This window comes from Nuphar pumila, chromosome 6 (genome assembly GCF_984573655.1).
Source record: "Nuphar pumila chromosome 6, dmNupPumi1.hap1.1, whole genome shotgun sequence".
NCBI classification, from domain to species: domain Eukaryota; kingdom Viridiplantae; phylum Streptophyta; class Magnoliopsida; order Nymphaeales; family Nymphaeaceae; genus Nuphar; species Nuphar pumila.
The window spans coordinates 25,561,620-25,582,144 of NC_143254.1; the positions used below are offsets into that span (position 1 = coordinate 25,561,620).

General features: G+C 43.6%; 2 protein-coding genes across 2 annotated transcripts; both read right to left on the bottom strand.

Annotated features, from left to right (window-relative positions):
• Positions 1-274: 274 nt before the first annotated feature.
• Positions 275-6,340, bottom strand: LOC149834412 (putative alpha-glucosidase Os06g0675700). Its single transcript, XM_090010115.1, has 4 exons — positions 5,895-6,340; positions 3,253-3,956; positions 2,242-2,472; positions 275-2,033 (listed from the first exon to the last, which is right to left on the bottom strand). Exons 1-4 carry the CDS (start codon positions 6,095-6,097, stop codon positions 439-441), a joined length of 2,733 nt encoding a protein of 910 aa, XP_089866241.1. The 5' UTR covers positions 6,098-6,340; the 3' UTR covers positions 275-438.
• Positions 6,341-15,435: 9,095 nt separating this feature from the next.
• LOC149834413 (putative alpha-glucosidase Os06g0675700) lies at positions 15,436-20,198 on the bottom strand. Its single transcript, XM_090009360.1, has 4 exons — positions 19,987-20,198; positions 18,123-18,826; positions 17,446-17,676; positions 15,436-17,030 (listed from the first exon to the last, which is right to left on the bottom strand). Exons 1-4 carry the CDS (start codon positions 20,196-20,198, stop codon positions 15,436-15,438), a joined length of 2,742 nt encoding a protein of 913 aa, XP_089865486.1.
• Between the last annotated feature and the right edge of the window lie 327 nt (positions 20,199-20,525).

Below are 20,525 nucleotides of genomic sequence, written 5' to 3' on the forward strand. Positions count from 1 at the left end.
ATTCGATAATAATGCACACCGTAAATGTGCAATATGTAAGGACCATTGGTCCAGGCACTTGCGACCTTGCACAATTGTCCCCCAAAGTGGACTATTGCCTTGTGTATCACAACAAATATTCAAGGTTGAATTCAAATGATTTCCATAGGTAAGGGAGCCTGTGCCTAATAACTGGAAAAGGCAATCAGTGGCATGTCACAAGTTACTCTTTGCAACCATCAGTGACAGTGTTAGTAGTTAAAATATGTCAAACATAGGCTTTACAGTCATATGAAAAAAAAGGAAAAACAGACAAATATCATATTTAATACTAGCAAAATGTGAAACTTAGCACATTCAGAAGTACAGAATTAAGGCAACAATTTGTTCGTGGGATTAGCATCCACGATCCACGTCTCCTTATTGAATTGAAGTTCCACATCCATGCCTAAGGTTCATTCAGGCCAATTGCATGCTCAGATCAAACTTCTGTCCTACTAGCAGAGACAGTCCAGTGATCACCGATACACCATTGTCACCCTTCCCCTCCATGGTCACCTTAACTTTGGACACATCCACCGATTTTCCATCAACTGTCAAAACCAATTGCTTAGACTGCGATCCAGGCTTCAGTCCAACAACAATCACAGTTTGAATGAACCATTTCTGGTTCAGAGCATAGGTGCCGCTTTGAACATTGGACGACAGCCTCACAGAATCCGGTTGGATCCCAGCATTGAACTGCACAAAGGTCCAATTGTCTCCTTCACTCATCTCCAACTGTTCCCCGTCATCCAAAAACAGCTCCCCTTGTGCCCCCTCACTGTTACCCAGTGCCACCACCAATGTGAAAGGTGTCTTCCTAGCTTCAGCTGTTGTTGCTGCTGCTTCCTGCATAGGCAATATGCTGCCAGCACGGACATGCACATTGACCTTATCCATTGGTGCATCAAGTGTAACTGTCCTTCCACTAGGCACTCTCAAGCTTGTGTTAAGATCAAGCATGTCAAACCAAGTCCCTGCTGGGAAGTATGCATCAACACTAATCTGTCCCTGTCTCAGCACCGGCGATACCATCACACCTTTACCGATCAAGAACTGTTTGTCAATTCCATGAGTGTTGGCATCATTCGCGAAAGAGAAGAAGAGTGGTCGAGCTATAGGAGAGCCTGCAAGGTGTGCCTCATACATGAGTGTGTAGTAGTATGGCAGCAGCCTATACCGAAGCCCAAGCGCCTTCTTTGCAGACTCAGTAACAGACTGCCATAGATAGAGCTCTTGCCTCTGTGAGTTAATGTCGGAATGATCTCGAGAAAACGGATAGAACGCGCCGAGCTGAATCCATCGGTTGCAGAGCTCTTCATTGGTGTTGCCACTGAAGCCACAAATGTCTGCTCCAACCATGGGCACCCCAAAGAGGCCAAAGTTGAGTATGCCCGAGATTGAGAAGGCAAGGTCATCCCAAGTGGCGGAGTTGTCACCTGTCCAATGGGCAGTGTGCATTCCTGACCCCACAAATGTAGACCGAGACAACACGAATGGCCTCTTCTGAGTGACATTGGCCAATGCCATCCGTGTGGCTCTAGCCTCAGTCAGGCCATACAGCCCATGAGCATTGTACTCCAGCACATTGCCATAGTGCACCGTGCTGGGTGAGAGGGTCCGGTCACCAAGTGGGCGCCTTGACCCACCTGCATTGATCTTGTAAGGTGGGCTATCATAGATTGTCATGTTGGAGTTGTCACAGATGAGGCAGCACTGTGTCTGTGACCATGGCCGCGGGCACGGGCCTTTGGGTGGCAGCCTGCAAGATGTGCCTGAGCAGAAGTTGGAGACCTCGTTCATGTCGATCCAGATGCCGTCGAAGGGGATCATGTCATGGAACTCCTGGATCTCGCGTTGCCAGTATGTGAGTGTTGCCGGGTTCATGAAGTCTGGCAAGTTCACCGGACCAGGCCAGACTTGTGCTAGATATGGTTGGCCATTGCGTTTGATGTAGATATCTGCCTCTAGGCCACGAACGTATGACTGGTAGCTCTGGTCTACATTGATCCCTGCAGATGCACCCAGTCAGAGGTGCATGCATATACACACGTTAGCCTTGATTCAACAGCTCAATATGTGCTTAGAACCACTATTGATTGTATTTGGTAATTATGCTAAGCTTAAACAAAAAAAAAAGATGTACTACGTACTGCATAGAACAGTAGCTCCACATGAGCTAAGTAGATAATTAAAATAGAACTCAGATTGCTTGTTTACCTGGGTCCAGTATCAGAACATACTTCTTTCCACTTTGGTGTAGTCTGTCAAGGAAGGACTTCATCTTGTCAACCGGGAAGTTGACTGGATCCAATGTGAAGTCCTTAAACTGATCCATGTGGTCGATGTCGGTCCACATCACTTCCAACGGGATGCTGGCTTTCGCGTAGCCATCGACCACACCCTCGAGGTCCTCTACATTCTTGTAACCGTACCGACATTGGTGAAAGCCTTGCACACAAAAGACTCAACCTGGTTAAAAGACTGCAGGTCCGAAACTGATCCCCGATCTGGCCGGATCTGAATCCATCATGTAATTAGCTGTCCTGGATCCAAACAATTTGCATCCCTACATGCAAGGGCTAATGGTCCTGCATGCACAGAGTATCAAAGTCTTTCAAGACTTGGTGTATGTTGGCCAAGTCTACATAGAGTAAATGGCTCTTGGGTCATCAATTGGGTCTTTCCCAGATATGAAAAAACAACCATACTGTGAACCTCAGCTGAATCTAGATTCATCAAACTAGCTAGACCTGTATAAACACAGTTCAAGAACCCAGTATTTTAGCTTTAGTGTGTTCGTTCAGGGTTTGGACCCATACCCAACTCCGAATTGCTGCCATACAGTATTTTAGATCGATCCAGTGAGTTGGATATTTGAAGTGATGGTACTGAACCCATGTCTCTAAGTTCGACTGGACATGGCTTATGCAGGACCAAATCTGGGCTAAGTTCCATAGCAGCCAAACTGTAATTACTGGAACCTCTATGTTGGATCATGCCCATCAAAGAAAGTATCCATTTAAGACCTACCAATAAAATGCTTGAAGACCTACCGAGGTGGTATCCCATGTGGTAAGCGGGGTCATGTGCCAAGCTGAAGGCCCAGGTTCGAATCTCTCTGCCACATGGGGCTTAAGAGATATCTGGTAGGGTCTGCCTAACCCCAGCTTGCCTATCAAAAAAATAAAATAAAATAAAATACTTGAAAACAAAAGCCGAAAGTCTTACCAAATGACCAGTAAGGCATCGGAGCAGGCCGGCCGACGAGCTCGGTGTACTGTTTGACCACGCCTATGGGTGTATCGCCGGCAAAGAAGTAGAAGTCAAAGATCCCACCGTCGATCTTGTACGTGATCCGCGATGGATGGTAGATGATGTCCATCCCGTTGCTGTTAAGCAACAGCACCCCGTGGGCCCTACCGCTCGGGGCCCTTAGGTCCACATAGAAAGGGTGGGTCCCATACAGGTTCAGGCCGACGGCCGAGCTGCTTATATCCGCATTCCACATAGTCAAAGTCAAGTAGTCATCGCCTCTCAGTCGGAACGATCTCAGTGTGTGCTCACCGAGTCCGTAGATGGACGACGTACCGGCCGGAAGAGAGGACGAGACGGACAGGAATTGGTCTTTGAATACGAGTCCAGTGACTGAACCATCCGGTTCGTTTACCGTATCGGTGTTGGTGTCAAATAGCGTATCACCCGAGGACCGTCTCGTGATGGCGAAGTTGAAGGGGGAAGATGTGTAGGCAAACACGAGGTCCGAGTCCGGTTCGGAGAACACACCGTTTTGTGGTGGGGTCGTCCCACCCAGCAAGTATCGGAGATGGATGAAAGGCTTCTGGGGCCCACCGGGGATGATATCCTGTGGGACCTCCCATCTCGGGCGGTCCGAGTCGGTTATCTTGACCCTCAATCTGGTGTGCGTCTCGTACCTGCAAGCAGATTTTACCAAGAGGTTCAGAGACAAAGCTAAGAATGACCAACATCTCCTGCCAAAGTAAGAAGACTATTATATCCTCGTTTATATCTGGATATTACATTTATGTCCTGGATGGAATACATAAGGTGTCTTTTCTTTTTTTTCTTTCTGTTTTTTCATGATCGCTGTAGCAACACAAAACCTCAGGTAAACCACCCTGACTTAGGCAACTCGCCTCTGACACACTCGTGCACCAGCGGGGTTTGATCCGGACGTCTTCAACTCAACGCTTTTCACAACCAACCCCTCGTGTGTGTGCATAGTATCTTAACAAGACCCAGGTGGTATCCCATGTGGTAAGCGGGGTCTTGTGTCAAGTTGAAGGCCCAGGATCGAATCCCTCTGCCACATTGGGGCGGCTGTTGTTCTGGTGGGGTCTGCCTAACTCCAGCTTGCCTTTCAAAAAAAAAAGTATCTTAACGAGACGTTCTTATCAAAACAATTGGTTTTTATACAAGTTAAGCAAATTTGTTGCCATATGAAAATAATGATGACAAACAACTCATTTTAACGATAAATGAAAGAAAGATTAATTCACAGGCCACCCAATCTGGGAAGTAAGCATGGTTGGACACTAAAAACCAAACGCCTTTGTACTAACCATGAGATGGGTCTGGTTTAAAAACGTTTCTTGGACATTTTAAAAAATCTTCAGAAAATAAGGGCATCTTTTAATTTTCCATAGAGTTAGAGAAGAAAATTTCTCAGAAATAAAATATATATATATATATATATATGAGAAAATTTCAATTAAGGACCAACCTTTTGTCCTTAATTTTAAATATGAGCCTCACCTTTCTGAAATTTTAAATATGAACAAAACTGTTCCCCAAAACAATCAAATAAGGACCTCAAGCCTATCTATCATATTGAAAAACGTGAATTCTTTTTGGTTTATTGTGTTGTATCTTGAAAATTGAAAAGTGCACATACATCTAGGGGTGTCAATCGGTAAGGGTTAGGGTTTGGTAATAAATAAGAAGGTTCAATTAGAATCTGGGTCAGACTCCAAAGGTCTGATTGATATATGGTGGATCTGGGTATAATATGCAAATTTTCATACCAGACTTGGGCTTGATCCGAGTTTTGACTAAGATTCACAAGTTTTCAATGTAAAAATTATAAAAAAATTATTATTTGATCAAGTATGATCTGGGTTTAGTTCATGTAATTTTTATATGATCCAGGTATGGCTTCTCTTATAGTAGGATCGATTAGACCCAGGTTCAAACTCAATACCATCGTCTCAAATCAAGTTTGGGTCCGGCTTCACCTAGGTTTAAACCAAACCCAACCCATTGGCACTAGTTAAAAATGAAAAAGAAAAGGATTTAAAGTCTTCATGATGGTCACTGTTGTAGTTTGGTTTGTGATCTAACCTGACTTAAAAGGACAAAAAATAAATGCCATCACATCTGATGGTTTTTAGAAAAATAGAGGCCCATATTCAGAATTTGAAAAGCATGAGGGTCATGTTTGAAATTAAGGGCAAAAGTTGTCGCCTAAATAGAATTTTCCTTAAAAATATCTCCACCCAACCACTTTGTTGAGAGGCAGGATCAGGTGCAATCGCATTGCACAAATGCAATATGCCGCTGCAACTGATCACTTTCATTTCCTGTTTTGCTTCTCCATCTTTTTTTTAAGAAAAAATCGATTTAGGGGCCAACAGTAGATGGATGGTGTTGAGGTGCAGCGGCACACTGCAACTGTGCAATGAGATTGCACCTGATCCCAACGCCCTTGTTTGACAAAAAAACAGAAACATGGAGAAGCAAAACAAAGAGAGGATTAAAGCACGATATAGCTGCCTAAAATTCTCAAGAAAACTGGAAAAGAGAAACAAAAGGATCCATGAGCATGGGAATTATGGGCGAGATCAGGAAATTACCAGACATTGAGGTCGAGATTCTGGATATCAGGCCCATACTTGTCAGATTTCTGGATAAGGGTGAGCTTGGCAGTCATGCTCATGGTATCATGGTTGATGGCCATGGAATAAATGGTGTACCCATGCCCCAGAACGTCACCTCTCGTAGGGTAGAGCGTTGAGCAGAGGGTGAGCAGCAGTAACCCTACATACCCACCTCCCATCTCTCTCTCTCTCTCTCTCTCTCTCTCTCTCTCTAGATTGTAGTGGAGAGGGCTCTTGATGGTGGGGGAAAGAGTGAGGGAGTATGACCAATTTATGGTTTAGAGATCGGACCTCTCTTCCTCTATCTCAGTGGTCACACCATTTACCAGAGAGTGCTAAAAAATATGGAAACGATGGCCGGATAAAGTCACAGATGAGGTCAACTTAAACAGAGCTACTGAATGAGGCAATAGGAAAGAACTTGTCAGAAAGGTCGATTGGTTTGGCTAGACTTAACCATTTCCCCCACCATGATCAAATATTTCTATAAAGCCCCTTTACAGTTTTGATATTTATGAAAAGCCTGGGGAAGTCTCATCGGGATGACAACGAACTGGGTTTTGTTAGGGTATCCCACCGGCTGACTGCCATTTAGTCAAATTTTGTAGCAAATTTCATATCAGGTTAGCTAAACAGGCTGCATACAGCAACCTTAGGCCTAGCGGTAGTTACATGAACTGCTGCTAGCTTAGGCGGTGGCCTTGACTAGTTTCATAACTTTACCATATTATTTTACAGGGTTTGATGCATTGGAAAGCTAACATTCCTCTAAGTTTCAGTTTTTAAAAATAAAAACCTAATTCAGTAATATCGGTGGTAAAAAAAAGTATTAAGCATGATAACTTATTTTGATCTTGTTTGAAAGCTAAAACACTCTACCTTTTTTGTGAAAAATATTGAGGATGTTATTTTATAAGTCAAAATACTGTCAAAACCTAGTTTTGATTCAATACATCCAAAGCACCTACGTTTGAAAGTATTTTTTTTAACAAAATCATTTAGGCTAAAACAAAATTCGGGATTTTCTCAAATGTCTGAAAATGTTTTAAATTAACTCCTCTCATACTCTTTATGTTGTGTTCCGGCGAGGATATTCCGGCGAGGCGGCAAAACAGACGGCGTCACTGTAGCAGTGGCCCTGCAAACAACAAAAAAACAGAAAAGCACGCAGGAAAAAAGGACAGCGTACCTGATGCTGCCATTTACGGAGGTTGGAGGTCGTCGGAGAAAAGGATTCTTCAACTCAGCCTGTCCGCAGCCACCACAAGCGCAGGCCTCCTTATGCAGACGGTGAGTCGACCTCTTCCCCTCTCAAATTTCTGTATTTTGCTTGACTTGGGTCGCTCATGATACCCAGTCAATATAAAGCATACGGTGGGAACGGTTTGCGTAACCGTTCCCCCTAATCGCATGCACATTTATCGGATGGATCATCCCTAATGTGGGGATGTATCCACATCGTGGATAACCACCACGTTAATCGTGGTGGTTAATCCAACATTCTCCCACTTGATCCGACGATAAATCTTTTTAACCAGAAAACCTTATGGAAATAACTTGATGAATAGAATGGCCTTTATATTCTATTCTAAAGGTCCTTAGTTGAATCTCTAATCCTTATGAGATTAACAACAACCATAATGAGAATCAAAAGACTGAAAGTGATCACTTTATTTATATGCATATGTCAAAAAGAGTTTAACAATCCCATCCTCATTACATGTTCGGAATATAATCCCGGTGCTAGCCCTTTAGTAAGAGGATCAGCGATCATCTCTTTGGTACCAATATTGACAATATGCACTAAATGATTCTCCGTCCTTTCTTTAACAACAAAATACTTCAATTCCATATGCTTGCATGACGTAGTACTTTTGTTGTTGTTCGAAAAGGACACTGCAGCTTCATTATCACAGTAGACCTTCAGTGGCTTTCCAATGGAATCGACCACCATTAACTGTGATATGAAGTTCTTTAACCATATAGCCTGCGAAGTAGTCTCGTACAATGCAATGAATTCTGCCTCCATGGTGTGGGCAGCAGTGGTCGTCTGCTTTCCACTCCTCCAAGAGATCGCTCCCCCAGCAAGTAAGAAGACGTACCCAGTAGTAGACTTTCTACTATCAAGGCATCCTCCTAAATCCGCATCTGAGTAGCCAATGACCTCGAGGTGATCAACTTTATGATACGTTAACATATAGTCTTTTGTCCCTTGTAAATACCGCAAGACTTTCTTGGCAGCCTTCCAATGGGGTAAACCTGGATTAGACTGAAATCTGCCAAGTACCCCTACTGCAAAAGAAATATCTGGTCGAGAACATGTCTGCGCGTACTGCAAGCTGCCAACAACTGATGCATATGGATAAGCACTCATATGTGCTTTGTCAATATCGTTCTGTGGACAATCCTTTAGGCTCAGCTTGTCACCTTTTGATATGGGTGTAGAAGTAGGAGAACAATTCTACATCCCATATCTCTTTAACACCTTTTCTATATAGGATCTTTGGGAGAGACCTAAAAACCCTTTTGCTCGGTCTCGACGAATCTCAATGCCAAGAACATAAGCAGCCTCACCCATATCTTTCATATCAAAATGTGATGCAAGAAACTGTTTTGTCTCTGAAAGTAACTAAATATCGTTGGTTGCAAGTAAGATGTCATCCACATACAACATCAATATAATGAACTTACTCCCACTTTCCTTAAGGTATATACATTGATCAATAATGTTTTCTGTAAACCCGAAAGTCACAATGACTTGGGAAAATTTAATATACCATTGTCGGGAGGCCTGTTTAAGTCCATATATTGATTTGTTAAGCTTACAAACCAAACGATCATTTTCAGAGAAACCAAGAGGTTGTTCCATGTATACCTCTTCATTCAGATCCCTGTTGAGGAATGCTGTTTTCACATCCATCTGATGTAGCTCTAAGTCATAATGAGCTACGAGGGCCAGAATAATCCTCATTGACTCCTTAGTTGAGACAGGAGAAAATGTCTCATTATAGTCAATGCCCTCCATCTGGGTGAATCCTTTAGCAACCAATCTTGCTTTATGTCTCTTTATGTTACCTTTGGAGTCCTTCTTGGTCTTAAAGACCCATTTACACCCTACGGGCTTTACTCCTTTAGGTAACGTGACAAGATCCCACACTTGATTTTTAGCCATAGAGTCTAACTCTTCTTTCATGGCTTCAATCCAGTGTGAAGATTGTTTGCTCTCAACAGCTTCCATAAAATTCAACGGGTCATCATCCATATCTATGAAATCACCAGGCTCCTGAAGGTACACCACATAATCAGGATGTATTGCAGATCTCCTAATCCTTGTGGATCTCCAAACAGGTCGTTCCTCAGGCTCAGATTGAACCTGATCATCCTGTTTGTGCTCTTCCGCATTGTCCACAATAGGTTCACTTTGGATTTGTGCATTAACAATCGAATGATCAACCACACCATCATTAGGAATAACAATGTGGTATCTTTCGATGTTTTCCTTAACAGGTGATGAAACTGGATCCTGTATTTCCTCAAAACCAATGCTTTGAAGTGCACTTAATCCTACTGAACCATCTTTTAGGAATTTAGCCTTATCCGTTTCAACAATCTGTGGTGAGTGAGATAGGCAATAAAACCTGTACCCTTTTGATCTTTCTGGATAACCAATGAAATATCCACTGGTTGTTCTTGGATCAAAGGCTTTAATGTGGGGGTTATATAGTTTAGCCTCTGCAGGACATCCCCATATGTGCATATAAGACAGTGATGGTTTCCTACCTGTCCACAACTCGTAAGGAGTTTTAGGCACAGATTTCGTAGGAACCTTATTCAAAATATGCACAGTTGTCCTTAAGGCTTCACCCCACAACTTTATGGGAAGTGTTGAATAATTCAACATAGCCCTGACCATTTCTTTAAGCGTACGATTTCTCCTTTCAGCTACATCATTCTGATAGGCACTACCAGGCATGGTATATTGAGGCACAATGCCTTCCTCTTTAAGAAATCGCGCTAATGGTCCTTCCCTTTGCCCCATCTCAGTAAACCTACCATAATATTCGCCACCTCTATCAGACCTGACTATTTTAATAACCTTATCGGTTTGTTTCTCTACTTCTTTCTTAAATTCCTTAAACATCTGAAAAACATCAGATTTTTCAAAAATCAAGTAGAGATACATATACCGAGAATAGTCATCAATAAAGGTGACGAAATATTTTTCGCCTGTGTAACATGGGGAAAACGGTCCACATACATCTGTATGGACTATTTCTAATATCTCACTACTGCGTTTGGCACCCTCTTTATATGTGTTTGTATGCTTAGCCTTTATGCAATCAACACATGGGTCATTGTCAGTAAAATCTAGAGATTGCAAGATTTCTTCATTTACCAGTCTCTTTATTCTCTTTTCAGAGATATGACCCAACCTTCGATGCCAAAGCATGTAAGATTTATCATTCATCATGCTACGTTTATTTCCAACTAATGCGTATTCAGAAGTCAAAGACTCCTGAGTTTGGATCTTCACATTCAATCTATATAAACCATCATAAACAGATGCAGAACCAATTTCAATTGAATTTCTGAATATGAACAATTTGGAATTTTCAAACTTAAAACAATATCCAAATTTATCCAACTTTGAAATTGAAATTAAGTTTCTACTATATGATGGAATATAAAAGACATCATGAAGATCTAAAACTACGCCCGTATCCAGAGTAATCCTGCAGTTTCCAACACCCTTCACATGTGAACGCATCTTGTTTCCCGAATAGATGCTTTTCTCATGCATTGTTGGTTCCCTTCTGCTCAGGAACAGCTGTAAACAGTTGGAAATATGAACAGTAGCACCAGAATCAATCCACCAGCTATTTTCAGGAATTTGTAATAAATTACATTCATGAGAAACAAATGACAAATTACCTCTCTTTTCCAACCACTTCTTGTACTTTATGCAATCTGCCTTTATGTGTCCCTTCTTCTTGCAAAAGAAGCACTTTATGGGAGCAGAGTTTGATTGCTTATCTTGGGATGACTTATCCCCAGTTGGCTTCTTCCTAGCATTTCTCTTAAATGCATTCTTCCTTGGTCCTACCTTGGACGTATGAGAAGCCATATGTGCACTTTGCACCTTCTCACCTTTCATCCTCTCTTCTTCTTCAACACACTTAGACATAAGTTCATTAAATGTCCATTCATCATTATGTGTGTTGTACGAGATTTTGAAAGGTTCGTATTCCAAGGGTAAGGACGTTAGAACTAAATGCACTAGGAAAGAATCAGAGATAGTGAGCTTCATGTCATTCAGCTGAGACGCTATGTTTCTCATCTCCAAAATGTGCTGGCGAATGTTTCCCCCTCCAGTATATTTCATAGATATCAATTTTGACATCAGGGTACTGGCTCTGGCCTTGTTTGAACTCACAAACTGTGTCTCAATGGCATTCATGAATTCTCTCACTGTTCTGCATTGTGGGATAGCACTCCGAATGTTCTTAGCTACTTTAGATTGCAAAAGCAACAAGCTAAGTCTATTCGAGCGCTTCCACTTCTCAAAAGCAATCTTTTGATCAGCAGTACTCTGATCAATGAGGGCAGCGGGTTCATCTATCCTTAGGGCCAGATCTAAATCCATATACCCTAATGCAAATAAAACAGTTTCTTTCCAATCACTAAAATTGGATCCATCTAGAAAAGGTATGGAGCTAGAGCCATCTAAAATCACAGAACTAGAAACTGCATGACAAAAGACACGTATCAGAAAACATTCATACGAGACTAAAACTTTAGTGGAAAAAGCAAAATGATAAAGGCCCTTGATATGCTTCTTTCCAGGCGAGTGAAGGGGGTCATCGGAGTCCTACTTTGGTAAGAGTTCCGACACGCGAAACCACTTCGCCTACCAACCATATTCGGTAAAACTAAGGTTCTTGTGAAGATAGACCATCAACACAAGGTATCTTTGGATACACATGTGTGATGTATCTCGACACATTTACCTTATTCTACCCTACTTAAATTCCAAACACGATAAAACTACCCTTGGGTCGTCTATCGTTTCATGAATATAAGTACAATGTGCATATCGGCTTAGGAACTGTATGATAGTATAAAATTCATTTATGACTCACGTGTATTCAGTCACTTTGGTGACATGAAAACACTGATTCATTTAACTATCCTTTATGCTAATATGCAAAATTATATCTTAAAATAGTCCGTAAACCGAATGGACTAGACATATGACCCTTGAAATGGTTCTTAAACTGAATGAACCAGTCATATGTATCATGAACCGGTCTTAAAGCACTCTGAACCGGTCTGAAACAGCCCCGAACCGGTCATCCAAGGGTCCGAACCGGTTCTGAACCTTATGAACCGGGTCAAATATGAACAAAAGTTCATTAAAACCCTATAACCGTATGCCAAAACCCCTATATTTTCTTATATTTAAGAAAACAGGGTCTTAGCATCTCGGAACCGGTGAGAAACTGGAAGGAACCGGCCAAAAACGGATCCAAACCGGTCCCGAAAGGGGACTGAGTCAGTCCCTGATCCGGTTCAGGCCAAATAGTGCCTGGACCCTTCTGGATCCGAGTCAGACCCGACTGCTAACTGGATCCGGATCAGACCCGGGGTTATCCGGATCCGGGCCGGACCCTGTACAGTTCTTATCCGGGTCGAACCCGGTTCTAACTGGATCCGGGTTAGACCCGGTACTAACCGGATCCGGGTCAGACCCGGTACTAACCAGATCTGGGTCGGACCCGGTATTACTGGATCCGGGCCAGACCCGGTACATACCGGATCTGGGTCGAACCCGGTTACCGCTGGATCCGGGTCTGACCCGGGGTTTTCCTTATCCGGGTCGGACCCGAGTGGGTCCCCACCCGAATCCCTGATCCGATCTGAATCACTTTATGGATCGGATTCGGGTGAGCGGGTCCGGTTCAAAAATGAACCCGACCCGAAAAACAAAAAACGATAAGAGTCGAAATTAGGGTTTTTCCAAAACCCTATTTCGCCCTTTTCATTTTGTTGCAGGGTTTTGCCGCCGCCTGCCGGCAGCCAACGCCGGCGCTGTCGGCGATCAATGCCACCGTTCGCCGGCGACCAACGCCGCCATCTGATGGCGCCTTTCTCCGACGAAAGCATCCATCCGCCGGCCAAAAACGATGCTGCAGAAAATTTCAGAAATCCGGCGACTTAAAAAATCGCCGACGACAACTCCCGCAGCCTCCTGATGGCGGATGAAGATGAAGACGCCGGCGGGATCCTCGACGACAGGAAAACCCCCATGAACAGAGGTAAGATATTTTTTTTTATTATACTGTCGCCCAACGGCGACAGTCGCCGGTGCCGGCGACAGTCGCCGGTGCCGGCGACAGGCGCCGGTGACCAGCAGCAGGGTCACCCCACGGTGACCTGCGTTTCTGGTCAAAACTGGAGCACACCCCGCAGCGGAAGCGGGGTGTGGGCCCATAACCCAATGTTGTGTTCCGGCGAGGATATTCCGGCGAGGCGGCAAAACAGACGGCGTCACTGTAGCAGTGGCCCTGCAAACAACAAAAAAACAGAAAAGCACGCAGGAAAAAAGGACAGCGTACCTGATGCTGCCATTTACGGAGGTTGGAGGTCGCCGGAGAAAAGGATTCTTCAACTCAGCCTGTCCGCAGCCACCACAAGCGCAGGCCTCCTTATGCAGACGGTGAGTCGACCTCTTCCCCTCTCAAATTTCTGTATTTTGCTTGACTTGGGTCGCTCATGATACCCAGTCAATATAAAGCATACGGTGGGAACGGTTTGCGTAACCGTTCCCCCTAATCGCATGCACATTTATCGGATGGATCATCCCTAATGTGGGGATGTATCCACATCGTGGATAACCACCACGTTAATCGTGGTGGTTAATCCAACACTTTATGCTCTAATAGCTTAAAGGACTCGTTGTTGCCCTAAAAAAGAATCCTTTTTATCCCAAATATTTAGTATTCTCAACGAATCATGAAATATTTATAAAATTCACACCTCAAAACTCAGTCGGTGTGAATAAACAAAACTCGAATTCCGATGAGTCATGGCATGACTATGTGCCAGGGACCAAAGAGACTTGGTCCTGGAATTCGAAATTTTTGAGTGTCTACACAGTGATTCTAGTATACTGATTCACATTGTATCCTACTGTGAGTACCAAAAACTACTTGTCTTGGGGTAGTCTTGAACAACTTAAATTGGAAAACCAGCTCTCTTTTGTGTTGACTTCTGCACATGGTCTGGATATTTCTCTAGTCCAATATGTCCATAAAGAAAAGTTGGTAATGTAAATGTCTTCTGTTCGCTATGTTCCTTTTTAGCTCTGTTCCCTATCTGTTCTTGACAACCTTATGGTTCACAAGCTAGTCCTGTGACAATGCTTGTTGAAGTTAAAGCAAAGAAGAGAATCTGACGAAGGGCTTACTCTGTTCTGATGTTGATTTCCTATCCTTTGGTTTGATTCTGATGTCTTAGTTGTGAGCTGATGGCATAGAAGTATGGTAGTTGCCATCATCTAATTGAGTTGGAAACTCATAGGAATCTGTTTATAGCAGCAGTTTGCAAAATGTTTTTGGTGAAAACGCTATATATATATATATATATATATATATATATATATATATATATATATATATATATATATATATATATAAACTCAACGCACTTGTCCGGAGTAGAACTATGCTTCTGAGTTTAGAAGGTTCACGAAGATCCTATTTACGCCTGATATCTCACACTTGTGATATTTGAGGCCAGAGCAAAATAATCCGCTGGTGTTGAGAATCAACTGCAAGAATTTTCTGCATTTCTTATTTGCCTACAAAGAAAATGTCAAATTTCTTAATGTACCCATTTAGATGGTCTATCATCACACTTTTTTGTTTCATTCTTGATTCATTTCTTCTCTTTTGTTGTGCCACAATTGATAACTCACTGTAGAATGTATAGTATGATGAGTGAAAAATAGGTGCATGAAAGAAATACTATCATTAACATCTTTAGTCTTCATTCTTGGGTATTTCTATCCTCTGCTTCAGACACCAATCTTTTTGGATTTTTTGTTTATATTATTTGGTAGCAGTTTTTATAGGAAGCATTAAAAACCATAAATGCCTTAGGTAATAATGCACATTTTAATGTGTAGAGGTATGCAAGGCCAATTGATCCTAGTTTTTGCAACCATCAACTAATGTTTCAGAAAGCCAACTATCAGCTTGAGGGTGAATTTGATTTTATTACCTTGGAACTCAAATCCCATGATTCGCAACATGCATTGGAGATTCATAGATCTCTGGTATGAAAAAGGGAAAACAGAGAAAAATACGATTATCAATTAATAGCAAATGTGAAACATGAATGCATAGCACACTCAGAAATGCATAACTAAAGCAGCAATTTGTTACTGTGGGACTAACATGCACGATCCACAGTCTCCTTATTGAATTGAAGCTCCAGGTCCACGCCTAAGGTTCATTTAGGCTAATTGCATATTCAACTCAAACTTCTGTCCAACCAGCAGAGTCAGTCCAGTGATCACCACTACACCATTGTCACCCTTCCCCTCCATGGTCACCTTAACTTTGGACACGTCCACCGGTTTTCCATCAACTGTCAAAACCAATTGCTTAGACTGTGATCCAGGTTTCAATCCAACAACAACCACTGTTTGTATGAACCATTTCTGGTTCAGAGCATACGTGCCGCTTTGCACATAGGACGACAGCTTCACCGCATTCCCTTGGATCCCAGCATTGAACTGCACAAAGGTCCAATTGTCTCCTTCACCCATCTCCATCTGTTCCCCATCATCCAAAAACAGCTCCCCTTGTGCCCCCTCACTGTTACCCAGTGCCGCCACCAATGTGAATGGTGTCTTCCTAGCTTCAGCTGTTGTTGCTGCTGCTTCCTGCATCGGCAGTATGCTGCCAGCACGGACATGCACATTGACCTTATCTGTTGGTGCATCAAGTGTAATTGTCCTTCCACTAGGCACACTCAAGCTTGTGTTAAGATCAAACATGTCAAACCAAGTCCCTGCTGGGAAGTATGCATCAACATTCGTCTGTCCCTGTCTCAGCACCGGCGATACCATCACGCCTTTACCGACCAAGAACTGCTTGTCAATTCCATGAGTGTTGTCATCATTCGCGAAAGAGAAGAAGAGAGGTCGCGCGATCGGAGCCCCTGTCAGGTGTGCCTCATACATGAGTGTGTAGTAGTATGGCAGCAGCCTGTACCGAAGCCCGAGCGCCTTCTTAGCAGATTCAGTAACAGACTGCCACATGTAGAGCTCTTGCCTCTGTGAGGTAATGCTAAAATGATCTCGAGAAAACGGATAGAACGCGCCGAGCTGAATCCAGCGGTTGCAGAGCTCCTCATTGGTGTTGCCATTGAAGCCACAAATGTCTGCTCCAACCATGGGCACCCCAAAGAGGCCAAAGTTGAGTATGCCCGAGATTGAGAAGGCAAGGTCATCCCAAGTGGCGGAGTTGTCACCTGTCCAATGGGCAGTGTGCACTCCTGACCCCACAAATGTAGACCGAGACAACACGAATGGCCTCTTCTGAGTGACATTGGCCAAGGCCATCCGTGTGGCTCTAGCCTCAGTCAGGCCATACAGCCCATGAGCATTGTACTCCAGCACATTGCCATAGTGCACCGTGCTGGGTGAGAGGGTCCGGTCACCAAGTGGGCGCCTTGACCCACCTGCATTGATTTTGTAAGGTGGGTTATCATAGATTGTCATGTTGGAGTTGTCACAGATGAGGCAGCACTGTGTCTGTGACCATGGCCGCGGGCACGGGCCGTTGGGTGGCAGCCTGCAAGATGTGCCTGAGCAGAAGTTGGAGACCTCGTTCATGTCGATCCAGATGCCGTCGAAGGGGATCACGTTGTGGAACTCCTGGATCTCGTGTTGCCAGTATGTGAGTGTTGCCGGGTTCATGAAGTCTGGGAAGTTGACCGGACCGGGCCAGACTTGTGCTAGATATGGTTGGCCATTGCGTTTGATGTAGATATCTGCCTCGAGTCCACGAACGTATGACTGGTAGCTCTGGTCTACATTGATCCCTGCAGATGCACCCAGTCAGAGGATGCATTCATGGTGTGTGGCCCGCGCAGACACACACAATGCCTAGTTTGGCCATTGGTAACATTGCTTTATAAATCTCAACAATTGATCAATCAATTATTATTGGCTATTAAGCTAAACTTACAGCAAGATCATTTAGTATGAAATTACTATGGGAACTTAGCAAATTTAAGCAATGCTAACTGAATGTGCATGCCTGCATTCACGTGTGTGTGTGTGTGTGTGTGTGCGTGCACACTTACATGTGTACGTATGTTCACCTGAATTAGAGTTTCTAGATTATATGACTACAGCTTGACCCATTACACCTCTAAAATGCGTTACTAGATAAGCCAGTAGGTCCATACATATGAAAAGAGGAGACCAAAATAGAAGTTACATTTGCTGGATTACCTGGGTCCAATATGAGCACATACTTCTGACCACTTTGGTGCAGTCTGTCCAGGAAGGACTTCATCTTGTCCACCGGAAAGTTGACCGGATGCATCGTGAAATCTCTGAATTGGTCCATATAGTCGATATCGGTCCACATCACTTCCAATGGGATGCCGGCCTTCGCGTAGCCATCGACCACACCCTCAAGGTCCTCCACATTCTTGTAACCATACCGGCATTGGTGAAAGCCTTGCACACACAAAACTCTTTGTTAGCCTCGCATAATCACATTCAAGGGTTGTCAATGGTCGTGGACAGAGTACCTAAGCCTTTCAGGACTTGGTACATGTTGGCTAAGTCTACACAGATTCAGCTGGGTCTAGGGCTATCAATAGGGTCTAGCACAGATCCGGGTAAATAACCCCATATTGTAAGCCTCAGGTGAACCTGGCTCATCAAATTAGAACCCTATAAACTAGAAAAATACAGTACTTTAGATCCAGTAAGTTGGTTCTTTGAAGTGCTGGTACTGAACCCATGTCTGAGTTCGATAGGACCTGGCTTAATCAGGAGTCAGGATCAAATCTGGGCCAAGTTCCATAGCAGCCAAACTATTTATTATTGGATCATGTCCAGCCAGGAAAGTATATATCCATTTAAGGCCTACCAATAAAATGGATGAAAACAAGTCTTACCAAATGACCAATAAGGCATCGGAGAGGGCCGGCCGACGAGCTCGGTGTACTGCTGGACCACGCCTGCCGGCGTATCACCAGCAAAGAAGTAGAAGTCAAAGATCCCACCGTCGATCTTGTACGTAATCCGTGATGGACGGTAGATGATGTCCATCCCATTGCTGTTAAGCAGCAGCACCCCATGGGCCCTACCACTCGGGGCCCTGAGGTCCACATAGAAAGGATGGGTCCCATACAGGTTCAGGCCCACTGCCGAGCTGCCGATGTCCGCATTCCACATAGTCAAAGTCAAGTAGTCATTGCCCCCGAGTCGGAACGACCTCAGTGTGTGCTCTCCGAGTCCATAGATGGACGATGTACCGGTCGGAAGAGACGACGAGACAGAAAGGAACTGGTCTTTGAATACGAGCCCGGTGACCGAACCATCCGGATCGTTGCTTGTATCGGTGTTGGTGTCAAAGAGCGTCTCGCCCGATGACCGTCTCGTGATCGCGAAGTTGAATGGGGATGAGGAATAGGCAAACACGAGGTCCGAGTCCGGGTTGGAGAACACACCGTTCCGCGTCGGAACGGTCCCACCCAGAACGTATCGGTTTCGGACAAAAGGCTTTTGGGTCACGCGGGGGATGATGTCCTGTGGGACCTCCCATCTCGGGCGGTCCGAGTCAGTTATCTTCACCCTCAATCTGGTGGGTGACTCGTACCTGGAAGCAAATTTTACAACGAGGGTCAGACATAAAAGTAGAAATGACCAACAACTCCTGCCAAAGAAAAAAAGTGAGACGATTATATTCTTTGTTTAATGTTATACTTTATATCCAAACCTTACGTCAATTTTTCTTTATTTACAATAAACGAAACTTTGTCTCATTTTAACAAATTTCTCAAAAATTAAGTGAATGTATAGTTTTCAAAAAGTTAGATACAAATAGAAAGTTTCTCAAACATGCCACCCAACCAATGTTGTCGGGTGAATCGTTCTGAATCAGCTAAAAATAATTAAAAAATGTTGTGTGTTAATCAGAACGTCACAGGTGGTAAAACCATTAAAACAATATTAGAATAATATTAAAAAATTAATTTTAAGTATTTTTATATTTATTAAAAAATAGCCCTTTCAGGGTAGTATATTGACAACATTGCACCCAACAACAATGATTTTATTTTTATTTTTACTCAAAAAAATCCTTCCTAGGGGCATAGACCTCGGCACAAAGACCTAGTTGCATTGGCTCAGCCTGTCGTTCTTATGGTCTCTATCCATGTTGCATAAAACTCTAAGAGCTTACCCCCATGGAGTCGTTAAATCCCAACAATGATGATTGACAAAAAGTAAAGGAAAAAAAAACACCCTCAAAATAATTGACCTAGCCGAGGTAGTCAACCCTGCCAACCTATCCAATTAATTCATGGACCCGAGTATAATTTGTGAAATTTTATACCAGACCCAAACCCAACCCGAGTTTCAATTAAGACCGACAATTTTTCAATATAAAAATCATAAAAAATATGATTTTACTGAGTCTGGTTTCGGTTATGGTGGATCTAATTTAACCCATGTCCAAACCTGATACCATACCCAAAAATCGAGGCCAGGTCTGGTTTCACCTGGGTCCAAACCAAACCCTACCCATTGACACCCCTACCCCCAACCTCAAGAAATCGTTGCTTCTGCAATATGAGAGTGACGCCCATGAGAATGGAACCCTGACCAACGTCGCCTTGCTATGGCCGCACTCCACTGTGCTAAACCCCTTGGAAAGCACTTAAACAGCGTAAAATCTAAACTCAAGATAATGCCATGCATGAAAAAGAGAAACACAAGATGAGAATAGGAACTAATTAAGCTGGATCAGGAAATTACCAGACATTGAGGTCGAGGTTCTGGATATCAGGCCCATACTTTTCGCTCTTCTGGATAAGGGCGAGCTTAGCCGTCAAGCTCTTGCCATCAGGGCTGGTGGCGATCGACTGCATGCTGTACCCATGTCCCAGAACGTCACCCTTCGTAGGGTAGAGCGTTGAGCAGAAGATTAGCAGAAACAGAAGCAATAACCCCACATACCCACTCCCCATCTCTCTCTCTCTCTCTCTCTCTCTCTCTCTCTCTCTCTCTCTCTCTCTCTCTCTCTCTCTCTCTCTCTCTCTCTCTGGATTGGAGTGGAGAGGGCTCTTGATGGTGGGGGGAAAGAGTGAGGGTGTGTGACCAATTTATAGTTGGAGGTCGAACCTCCTCTCCTCTGTGGTGACGACTCCATTTAACCTCCACTCAGTTGATAGTTACACGCATTTGATTCCTATCCATTTGCCAGAGTCAGCTAAACTATACTGATTTATCCACTGAAAATGGCTGCCGTATAAGGACACAGATCAGATAAGGGTAAACTTAAAAAGCTAAGAAAT